This window comes from Lycorma delicatula, chromosome 13 (assembly GCF_047948215.1).
Source record: "Lycorma delicatula isolate Av1 chromosome 13, ASM4794821v1, whole genome shotgun sequence".
NCBI classification, from domain to species: Eukaryota; Metazoa; Arthropoda; class Insecta; order Hemiptera; family Fulgoridae; genus Lycorma; species Lycorma delicatula.
In genome coordinates, this window is record NC_134467.1 from 37,692,201 (window position 1) to 37,705,208 (window position 13,008).

General features: G+C 29.7%; 1 protein-coding gene across 6 annotated transcripts in view; it reads left to right on the top strand.

Moving 5' to 3' along the window:
• Nucleotides 1–13,008, top strand: part of shep (RNA binding motif single stranded interacting protein alan shepard) — a 312,235-nt gene that overhangs the window by 297,378 nt on the left and 1,849 nt on the right. For 5 of the 6 annotated variants that reach the window (XM_075381468.1, XM_075381471.1, XM_075381469.1 and 2 more), the window contains 2 exons: nt 767–877; nt 4,209–4,370. In XM_075381468.1, the coding sequence (XP_075237583.1) occupies nt 767–877; nt 4,209–4,361 (264 nt within the window). In that variant the 3' untranslated portion in view covers nt 4,362–4,370. The remainder of the gene's footprint in view (nt 1–766; nt 878–4,208; nt 4,371–13,008) is intronic. The other variant, XM_075381470.1, reaches the window with a different exon arrangement.

Genomic DNA, 13,008 nt, shown 5'->3' on the forward strand with positions numbered 1-13,008 from the left:
TTCGTAAATATCTCGACACCTGTGCCACTTAGTGGATATAGTTTTTGAAAAAAAAATTTTCTTTTAACATAACTAATATATATTCTGAATATGAACCAAATCAGATCATAAATACAATTTTTCAAAATACGTCTACCCCATTGCCACCTAGCGGGTCCAAACTAATTCAGAAACCTTCGTGGGCGTGCACACAGCAACTTACTTAAGTTTATTACAATCTGATGAATGATTTAGAAATGCATACAGCAGAAACAAACATTCATTTTTATATATATATAAGATTAATAAAATTATGTTATACTTATTTATTTACTCTTATTATAATCCTTTCTTCAAAATTAGCATAATAACATAAAAAATGGATGGGTTAATGTGAATTATTGTCAGAATTTTATTTATCCAATTGAACTTAATAAAAACAAAAATAATTTTTTATTCTTATTGACATTTTTATTAAATGTAAATAATTTTTAAAAATTCATGTTTTTCACAAGTATAATATTTTTTTCTTTATTATTATTTTTATAAGATTGCATGCATTTATATTTATTTTCATTATTTTTATCATATTTTTCTCTGTGTTTTTTTTATTGTTTGTTTGTTGTTATTATTATTAAGAAGTTTTTTTTTTTGTTATTTTATGAGTGTATGTAACTGTGTATGTGTGTATGAGTATGTAGTTTTATATTAGTTTTTTTATTTATTTTTTATTAAACAATTTTTTACAATTAAATTTTAAATATATAATATTTATTACCAAATATAGCAGATGATGACGCAAGCCACTGGCGATCCTAGTTCAGTACAATACGGTTCAGTGTTACCGCAAATAACGACTCACATGTCTGCGTTACAACTCGGAACGCCAGCCACTTCTGTAAGTTAATATAATCGTTCGTTTTGGTTTTTATTGTATTTATTTTAATTTTATAAAAAATATATTTAAAAAAAAATCTAAAACTGATTAATAATAAATAGGTAAAATTATGATTACATTTTCGATACCTTCTACTACACAATTGTTTTTTTTAATATTTATCTATATATATTGCTATGATCTTTTTTTTATACAGTCTTTTGTGAAAACATGGCTTCACTTTTTAATACATATATATTTTTATATCTATGTATTTATTTTATTAATGATTGCATTATTATTTAACTATGTTATTATTGTTGTTTATATAATTCATTTAAATTTTGTTATGGTGGAAGGTATCAAAGCCTCTTTTTAACATTCACAGAAGAATGTTTTTTTTTTTTTCTTTATTAATGTCCCTCATAAGATTAAAAAAGTATAGAAATAATATCTTAATTTTCAAAGTGTTAATTGATTCAAACATTCAAAATTATTCAAGTTTTATTATTTTTTAATAAACTCATTCTTCTGTTAATATTATAAGAGGGTTTGATTCCTTCTATTTTAAAAATAAAAAATATTATACATATTTTTGTACTTTTTCATAAAATAATAATAATAATGATGCATTCATTATTTATCTTTACTAATTAATATAAAAAGTGGAGCTAATTTCCTTGTTTTCACATTGGCTGTATTACAGAGTGGTTTACTAATTAATTTTGTTAATTTATGTATTTTTTGTTGCACTCTTTGTTGCACTCTTTTGTCGAATACAGTTCGACATTATAATTTACCAGTACTGCTTCTTGTCAAGTATAACTCTTGACAATGAAATTTACACGTAGCACTCGTTTGTCGAGTATGGCTCAAAATTTTTAAACTAACCATCGCTGTGCACAGAGATTGAAAAACAAACTGATGTCTGTTTGTATGATTGAAAACCTACATAATATCAATAATCAATATTGATATAATCAAAAATATTACGTTCTCAAAGTGAGGTTTGTATTCCGTGAGTCGACATAGGGAACTACAAGTAGTTCTAGTAGTTTTTTAACCTTTTTCTGATATTGAAAATGAGTTTAATGATATAATAGTGATGAAGAACGTGATAAAAAATGCTATTTTGGACAATTGTAGTGAAAATGAAGGTAGTTATGTTGAAATAGTTGAACCCCAAGGTAGGGTTACTCCTAAAGTTCCAGTAACCCAGGTTTACACAAAGAAATAGTACACTGAAAAAAATTATCGTAATTGACATGTAAGGCCTATTTTTTGGTTAAACAGAGGTTTTTGTAAAAAAAAGTTTTTTGATATAATAAGCAGTTTTACCGTATACATATAGTAACCAAACATAAAGTTAATTATTAACTGACGTTTAATCACTTAGTTCAAGTGATTAAAAAATTGGAAACCCAATAGCACTACTTGATTTCATAATTACAGGGTAAAGAGTTAAATTAGTAAAAATATACAATCCACAGATATTAACAATGTTTATCTTTGGTGTAAAATGAACAGTTTTGACCGATCATTAGTATTTTGTTAATTAAATGTCAGAACACTGATCAGCTGCAAGCAATGATATTTTGTTTGCCAATGATCGCATTCATGATGATTTACTATTTCAAATATATGCTATTGCAAATTGACTTCAATTCTCTGTTGATAATCTTTGCTCATATTGTTTACTATAAATTTAAGTCTTATATAAATTCATATTGCAAGACATGCATATCTACGTATAATTTTTTTTTAAAAATCATGCAAGTGGGAAAAAATAACTCATTCATCACATATCTGAGATCTTGCCATTTCTGACTTAATTATTTTGAAAGCTACGAGGTGCTACCCAAAAGTTCAGGAAATTTTACCATAAAAATAAAATAGCTTACCATAACTTATAATTTCCAGTGTCTCTTTCAAAGTAATCCCTTGGGCATTGATACAGTAATCCCAGCGTTTATCCCATGATTCCATTTATCCCTGGAAGTCTGCAGGTGTAAGTGTTCGAAGCACGTTCTGTGTTTCTTCCTGAATCTCCTCAATTGAAATTTTATTTTCGGAAAGAGAAAAAAGTTGCATGTGGCAAGGTCAGGTGAATAGGGTGGGTTGGGAATCACTACCGTCATTTTGAAAGCCAAGAAATTCCGAACGGCTAGCGATGTGTGCGTGGGAGCGTTGTCATGATGCAGAACCCAGCTGTTGTTACCCCACAGATCTGAATGTTTGCGCCTAATGCTTTCACATAACCGCTTCAAAACTTCACAATAGAACATCCCATTGGCAGTTTGACCAAGAGGAACAAATTTCTTATGGATAATGCCTTTGATGTCAAAAAAACAATCATCATGGACTTCACATTGCTGCGAGCTTGGCTTGCTTTTTTTGGCTGCAGTGAACTTGGCGACTTCCACTGCGACGACTGCTGCTTAGTTTCAGGGTCATACCTGTACACCTATGTCTCATCACCGGTTATGATGTTGGAGATGAAGTTAGGGTCATCTCTTGCTGAATTTTTCAATTTACTACAGACAGCTACGCGATTTTGTTCTGGTCGCTGTTCAACAGTCTCTGTATGAATTTTGCAGCAATGCGTCTCATGTTCAAATAGTCCGACAAGATGCGTTGCATGGACCCATATGACATTTGTACGATTGCACAAACATCATGGGTTGTTCGTCTATGATCTGCAACAATAGCCTCTCGCACTTTCGCAATCTTTTCCAGTGTTGTGCTTGTTGATTATCTTCCTAAACGCTCATTGTCATTGATTGCTGTACGTCCATCTTTAAATCGTTTATACCACAAAAAATTTTACTTTTACTTGTAGCATTGTCACCAAATGCTTCCACAAGCATGCGATGGGATTTGCACCAGTTTTTTTAAGCATGAAGCAAAATTTGATGCAGGTTCTTTGCTGTTTAAAATCTGCCATTTAGAACTTTGCCGAAGCAGTAAAACACAACGTTATACAACCGCACAAAAATCAACAATGCAGCCTCTCACCATCACAGCTGTTGGAACACTGATTCACAAAGAGTACTGTTGGCCACATCTAGCGGCAGCAGGTCATACCAGCAATGGTTCGCACGCGAAGTTCAAATTCCCTGAACTTTTGGGTAGCACCTCAAATGTGTTTTCTTTTTTTTAGTTTATGAATGGGTAGAGTAATTTTGATTAACGGTTTTCTATCTGAATCTTGATTATAATTTATCCAAACTAGTTATTTAGGTCGGTCCTTTTTTCTTTATTTAATTATTAGTAAATAATATAGTTGAGTATTAATATACAAATTTTTTTAAATTAAATATGATTTATTATGGAGATTGTTTATATTTTGTAGTACATAGCTGCAAGCCCCCATCCTGGATACCAATTTTATGGTCCCCATTCAATTATACATGCTGTACCAATAGCCGAGAATGAACATACATCCAACACAGCATCACCTGATGAGAATTATCAAGGATATCAGGGTGGACCACCTCCTAAGTAGACTTAACAGGTATATTTGTTTGATTTTTGTTTTATGTTTCTTATTTTTTCTAAATTTTTTAAATTATTTTTGTAAAATGTTGAATGTTTTCTTTTTGCTTGAAATTTTATTATTGTTTTTTTATCTGTTTCTTTATTTTTAATTGTATTTTATTAGATGTTTTAGAAAGATTTAATTAAACATTTTCTTTATTTGTTTAAATTTTGGATAAATATTATAATATAGATTCTCTGTTAAATAACGACTTTTCGAAAATTAATTTTTCAATATTTTTTAAAGTATCGGATATCTTTAAATGTCAGATAATGTTTTTATATATATTAATTTTGGTAATTTCTCACTTTACCACCACTCTCTAATAGTGGTAATAAATTATATAATTTTTTTTTGTTATCTAATTTTTCTTTATTTTAATTATAATTAAAATTAATTTGTTATTAAAATAATATTAATAATTTTGTGTTTTATTTTAAAATTTTTTTAGTTTTAAATTTAAAATTTTTATTTTAATGCGAACATCATTAGATGATATTGCAGGATGGTAAAGTGTATTAATAGCTATTAATTTGTTTTTAATTGTGAAATTGGTCATACTGTCCGAAATGATAATAAAAAAATTTATTATAATTTATTGTTTTGTACCATTTATGGGGACAGTACAACTTTAGTTATAAATACCTTTACCTGTAATAATATTACATCATTCAAAAATTGGTATAAGAAAAAATATATAAAAATAAATAACATATAAAAATTCTCTAACTAAAAGCATTGTGGAACTATATAGTAGTAAGTTAATATTTTAACAGTAAATACAGTTATATATATAACTTTCATTACATTAAAATGTAGATTGTCTTTTGATTGTACGACAAGATGTTTGTTTTTTGCTTTCTATTTCATTTATTTTTGCTATGTATATTTCATAACAAAAGAAAATTCCCATTAGTTAATAAATTCCTTTCCATTACTTTTATTTTTTAAGGTTCCTTTAAAATTGTTAAAAATACATATATCTATTTTTACTTTTCCAGTGAATATAGCTAGAATTAAAGGGAAAAGTATGGTGATCAAGTCAAAAATGGGGTATTGGTTTTTTTTTTACAATCTTCATTTTAACATCCAACTAAATCATCTAGAGAAAAAACTATTTGTTTGTACATATGTGTGTCGTATCAGTTTTGGCCTTACCTCAGGATTGACTGAACTAATTTTCTTCAAATTTGACTCTACTATTTCTACATATGATGGGCCATTGATCATACTATTTTTTTTTTATTTTTTTTTTTTTAAGATTCATTAAGAGAATGAATGGGTATCATGTAAAAACCAATTTCAATTTTTCTCAGATATATTTTAGAGAAAACTTTGTTAAATAAAATTTGTTACCTATGATGTATATATGTTCTTTTACTCTATCTCCCTTTGGTTTGAATATTTTTCAAAACTTTTACAAATTTTTACTTCATAGATAGAGCTATCAAGAAATGTCTACTACAATTTGTTTTTAAATTGTAGACCCCAAACCGAATATCGAGAAAAGTTTTTTTTTTTTAATTCCCCTTATTTTAGTATTTATTGAAGAAAGAGTTTGATACTTAAGTGAATTTGTTATGCTTAATCTGCATATGAATATTTTTAGAAAACATTTTCATAAAATTTATTTTGCACCTCTAAAAAATTTTTTTGTTTTTGGCACTAATTCTTTTAATTTTTTATTACTAATAGCCAGGAAAGCTGTTCAATACTTTACCAGCTTTTTCACCATACTCAAAAATAGAACTTTTGTATTACAGGGATTGTTTGTGATAGATTATTGTAAAAATATATATATATATATATATATAACAGATTGAAGCATATTATGTCATGAAATGGATTACTCTTTTTTTAATCTTATTCAAAACCTACCTCTATATAAATATATATATATAGTTTTGTCAGCATCTTGCTTACCATTGGCCGTTCTATACCATTAAAATATTAGTGTGTTGCAATATAAAAATAATATTTAATTGTGCTGTCATTTAGTATTTGATAAATTGTTTTTACTTGGTTAGACATCGACTTGTAAGGTCAAAAGCCGTCATCAAAAAATAGAATATGATCGTCAGATATAAAGATTGTATAAGGTTCTTACATTTACATAAAACGTAGAAAAATAAATATAAAATTTAAATACACAAATTGCTAGACAATACCAAAAAAACATTAGAAAGCCTGTGCTCAGGTGTAATGGTTCTTCACACACAGTATTCACAATCAAACGTAATAAACTTTTATTTTGCTGAAGGCTTACTACATTGATTGCTTAGTAATCCATTGGCCTGAAGATAAGCTACTATTGTTTCTTCTTTGTCATTTCTTAAATCAGCAGCAATAATAATTATAAATCCATACCTGTTTCTGAGATTTTCACACATTTTACTCTCTTTGAGTTGATGACCGAGTAGACAGTGACCAGTTTGTCACGGTACTCTTTTTCCACAAGTAAACATATATGAATTTTTTATTTGTGTATGTATGATTTTCAGTCTTGTCAGCATCCTGGCAAGTCAGTTTCACAACTGTTTTCTATTTATATGGAGTAGTTTTAATTTAATTTAATTTAGTGTTTAATCTTCTCCATTCATTACTGCAAAAGTTTTTGATAGTATTGGTTATATCATTTTTGGCGTCTGCCACTTAAATGGGAATTTTATCCATCTTCCACATATTTTACCTGTAATTTCACAAAAGTATGGAATTTTTGTCCCTGTGTAACATGTGTTGACAGGCTGTATTTATTATTAATAAATGAATATCTTCATAATTTGTTATTAAAAATAAATAAACGTCAAAAAATAAAAATTGTTTAAATACCAAAGAAAATTTTTGTTATAATTTATTAAATGTAAAAGATACAGGTATTACTTTTTTAGATAAGTTTTCATGATGTATAATGTAAGTGTTCCAATATTATATACTTGCTGCATATAAGTAAGTCTAAAAAGGTTTTAATGAATCTTCTAATGCAACTGAAGTAAAGTTCTGTTGATTGAATATATACAAAGTTAAAAATAATTGAAAGCTATTCAAAGCACTCACTTGATTTTTGGTTGGAGTATTACATCACATGAAGAAGTAACATTTTGAAACAGAAAAATGGTTTCCTAGTTATAATTGTCTCGGAAAACGAAACCTGATCAACATAGACAAACTGGAAATAATGCTAAAAAAAATAAAGAATGGTGCCATAACATCTTACAAAAAAAAACTCATATACAGTTACTGGAAGGAAAAGTTGTGTTCTTTTATAATAACAAGGAGTAATATTTTTTAGCATTGTTATCAGAACTATGTACGCAGACCTTGTCAGGAATCATTTGTTTCCAGCAATAAAGATCAGAGATCATGGGATTCTGTGTTATTACAATATGCTCAGTCAAATGTAACAAATTAAACTGTTGCAAACATCAAAGATCTCTCTTACATCTGAAAATTTCCTGTACGTTAACACCAATGATTTTCATGCATTTGGACTGCTCAAACAAGGGCTAAAATGAGAAGTACATCCTGACCCGCCGTAGGGGATGACACCTACCTTGTGACAATCCAAGTTACCACACCATCCCCTCCATTCGTAGACCTGATGGGCTTTACTGGCAGTCACCTTTTAGATCCTCAAAACTTGATAACACAACACAGTCATCAGTTTGGCCTCTGTCAAGATGCCACCGATGCAAGTGCCTCGGCAGTCATTTTCATCAGTGTATTTACACAACCTACTATCGCCTTCATATGGCTTCTTCCAACCACCTTTTTGTTTCTTTTCTCTCTGCTCCCCTGGGTTGGTTCTGTAATCAAGCATGTGGATACTAACTTAACCTAGAAGAGTATCCTGTGATTCTAATGGGCCTTCTCACCCGCCGACACAGCAGGTCGGTCCATTGGTTCTTGATCTTTTATCTCATTAGCCTGCCTGTAACTGACAGGACGAGGTGAACCCAGGCCTGGCTATGCCATTCCCAGGGTCCCCACCTTGCCAGCCGGGTTTTGGTCTTTAATTAGCTTCGTTTGCCTGCATCAAGCTTTGAGGCGGGAGAGGCTGGGCCCAACTATGCCATTCCCAGATCCTGCCTCATTCGCCGGGACTCACCTCAAATAAGAGAGCTGTTAAGGTGACGTAACACAAAAAAATACCACCGGGACTCAGTCTTGCTTTCTTCTAACCACCTGCCATAATTTAACAACCTTCAATTATCAAATTAACCAATCGGCAAAAGCACGATCCCTGCACCTTCCTCTCAAAAACTTAAAGGTTTCGCACAAAAACCCTTCCGATATCTAATTATGTACTCCCACTATTACTTGATTGAGTTTTAAACACCAAAAATACTATCATCATACCAACAACAGAACAAGTGATGATCACAATAACGATAATTTTGTCTTACAGTTCAGTTTATTCAAAGTCCTTTTGATTTACTTAAAAATTAAGAAACAGATTCACAAATTTAATGAGCCTGCAGTAAGGTATACCCTACTTCTCTCTGCTGTGATCCGCTTTCAGGAATGAGATCAGTGCCTACACCCTCCCACATTACAGTTACATCACAGAGTTCTCCTCACATCCATTCTATCCTAACAGGGAATATTTCAGCTAGCTGGGACTTAATGCCAAATACCTATCTTGGCAAAGTAAGCACCCAACTTGGAAAACATTTTTATGTTTCAAAATGTTACATCGTGTGATGTAACCAAAAATCAGCTGAGTGCTTTGTACCTTTTCAATTATTTTTAACTTTGCATATATTAAGTTTATAGAAATCTGCTTCTGTTACATCAAATGTTTGTTTAAAACTTTTTTAGATTTACATACAGCAAGTATACAATATTTAATAAATTAAATGATTATTCAGAAGGTTCATTTTATAAATTTTGAACAAAAATATAAACTATTTATTTCAATATTTTGTGCATTGCAGTTTTATAAATTCAAAATTTTTTTAATGGAAACTTCATTTACTCATATAGATTTTTTATTGAATTGCTTCTAGAAGTGGGTAATACTTTCTGTTACTCCAGCCATTACGTAAGTGAAACCTTTTATTAACTTGTGGTGGTTTAGATAAATATTTTCAACAAAACAATCCCTGTCGTTGATGTAATGAATAATTTTATATAATTTGTAAGTTTTGAATTTTTCAACCTATCAACTTTATGTGTAAATTTTTTTTCTAAATTAAATTTCAAAAAAAGGTAAACTATAAAATAAAGTAAATAGTAAACCTCAAAATTTGTTTAAAAAGTTTTTTTTTGGGAAAAAAAACAACCTAGTAGATTATCATATGTTTTGTTTTGAAGTGAATTTTATACTTTATTATAGGATTAAAAGTATGCAAATTTTTATACTTTAATTAACTAACTTCTACTGGTAAATATCACCTCCATTTCCGCAGTCATGGTGGTGATGTTATGCAACCATATATTTGGCTCAGTGTATTGAATAATTGGAGAAACCACTTCACTCCTCATTCTTCTCTAGTAAGCTTGGCATGGGATGATTCTTATTCTTGAGATGATTGTCATTTTCAGGAGTGATTTTTTTTTTAATGAGTTAAACAAACTATTTTTTTTCCTATATTTTTTGCCCTAATAATAAAAATTGAGGAAGAAATTAACAGAGATTAACATAAATTGAAAGCTTGATATCAATTTAAAAAAAAAGGACCTCAGTATATGAAAAGACAAATCAGACATCATGATATGAAGATCTTGCTTATTACAAAATTAACAATCAAAAAACACTGGAAAGAATAAAATTAAATGATAATGCAAGGTTATAAAACAGTATCACTTATTTTAATGTAGGTTGTAAATACGGGCTGTTTTAATAATAATAGAAATATGAATGGCATAGGAAAAAAAAAATTTTGCATTAAAATAAACTAACATCTATATTTATTTATTGTTTTAAATAGAGAAAAAAAGCAATGATTGTTTGATATGAGGTTGGGACTGTATAATGAATGTTTGAAGATTTACCTAAAAGATCTCTTAATTTTCAATCATTGTTACAGAATCAGTATATGGTCAAGTGTAGTCAAACAAAAAATCTACACCCAGTTTTCACATTATAATATTGTAAATTACTGAATGTAAAATGTTTAGAAATTTATTTCTAAACTGTAAATCATCTGTTTTCATGAATTTTTTTTCTAATAATCATTGTGGTTACAGATCAACTACTACTATTATGTTCTGTTTTATAAATATTTGTCTGCACTACCTTCTTGAAACACAACATCACCATTTTCATACTTTACCTTCATTTGGACCCTAAACATCACACATTTCTTTATGAATATTAACAAATTTGTTTTTCGTCATTCAGAAATAGATTTCTTAACTTGAATCTCACATTTCATGGATCTATTTATTTTTACACTCATTTCAATTAGATTACGAGTGATAATTAGTATGAATATATCTGGACTATTAATTCCAACTGATGACTACTGACAAATGAAATGAGCTATCAAAGTGCTATCTATTTCTAAAGTGTATAAATTGGAAGCAAATTTAAAACAGCCGTTATTTAAAAAACATATCTCTTTGTAACCCTAAAGAATTAAATATAATATTATTGATAAGAGATAAAAAATGAAGTGAAAGGGATCAGTGAAGAATTAAGGATGAAGGAAGTAATAAAAAATTCAAATGAACAGCTGCTGCTGCTTTAAGGCATCATTCAGTAGAAACTGTAAAATATATAAAAATTAAACAATCGTGCTTTTAATAAGACTTAATGAAAAGATTAATATTATTTTTATTTTTTTTTGAAACTCAGTTTAGGACAATTAAAATAAGCAACCAGACATTAGACAGAACTCACTCCATAAAAAATGGCATAGCTATTCATAATAATAATAATGAGTATTCCATGCCTGTTAATACAAGGAACATTCAATAATTAACGAGACAAATTGATGTAGAGAAAAAACTGTTTTATTCATTGACAATGAAGCTTACACTACTTTTCAACATAGTTTCCAGCAATATTTAGACACTTGCCCCACCATTCTTTGAACCTTCTGATTTCCACAGCATAGAAGTCTTTACCTTGCTGTTTGAACCATTCGTGTAACATGCTACGTCAAACTTCTTGCCGTGAAAAGTCTATGAGCGGGCTGAAGAAATGAAAATCGGATGAGGCAAGGTCTGGACTGAAAGAGGATTTAGCAACACCTCCCAACCCATCTTCTCGAGCGTTTCTCTCATTCTCTGAGCGATGTGGGAACATGTGTTATCATATAAGAGAATCACACCTTTTGAGAGAATGATGTTTTCACTTTATTGTAGGTTTCACTTTCTGTTGGACCATGTTAGTATACTACTCACTGTTTGTGGTACATTGTTCATCCAAATAGTCACTAAAAAGTGGACCTTGCAAGTCCCAAAAGACCGTCAACATCACTTTACCGGCTGTTGCTTGAGTTGTGAATTTTTTTTTTTGGTGGGCGAATCCATATGTTTCCTCTCAAAACTTTACCATTTGGATTCGGGCTCGAAATTTTGTATTCACGTTTCTTATGTAGAAAGTTTGTTCTTTGAGCTCAGAACAAATGTGAATTCAGGTGTCTTTATGGGCTTGAGTCAACTGTCTTGGAACTCATCTCAAACATATTTTGCGATGATTCAGCACATCATAAATTTGAATGCGCAGTTCCAACAATTAATATTATACAAACTAGCAATTTGGGAAATTTTGACTCATTTGTCTTCATGAATAAGATCATTTATGCGATTTTGCAGCGTGGTAGTCTAACTTCAACTGGTCTTCCAGAGCGATGGAGATCATTCACACTTGTTCTCTTTTTTTCTGTTTAACCTCCGGAACCACTGTAAGATATTACTTCAGAGGAAGATTTGTATGAATGTAAGTGAAGTATAGTCTTGTACAGTCACATTTGTTCTGCCCAAATTAAACCCTGTTTCACCCACTTATACATTTTATTGCAGTTTAAACATCTTTCATCATACTGTTTCAACATTCTTAAGTAAATTTCCACCGGTTTCACATCTTCTGGTAGCGAAAATCGTATCACTGAACGTTGTTCTTCTGGTATACACGTTTCAAGTGGAGCTGACATTCTGAAATCAATAAAAGTGGATTGTTTTAATTAATTATGATGGAACAGCCGAGTAAATGTATTCCCAAGGTTACCAAATTAACCCTCAAAAAGTTTCATTGTCATTGAACAGTTTTTTCTCCACATTAGTTTATCTTGTTAATTATTGAACGACCCTTTTATGTAAAAACTAATCAGTCATGCTTTTAATTATATTTAACAATAACAAGACAATTGTTAGTTAATTGTTTTTTTTTAATAATTCTGGGTCAGTTGAAGTAAGCAGCCAGACATTAGACAGAAGTCATTCCAAAAAAAATGGCATAGCTATTCATAATAATAATGAGTATTACATGCATGTTAATACTGAATATTTGTAACAACAGCTTTCATGCACTGCTGGGATAATTTTTATTCGTTTCTCTGTAACTACCTAGAAATGATTAATTTTCTGAACAGTCATTGAAGGTGTAATATTTCATCAAATAAAGTTTTCCTGTAAAATATTTTAATGATTATAATGATAATAGAAA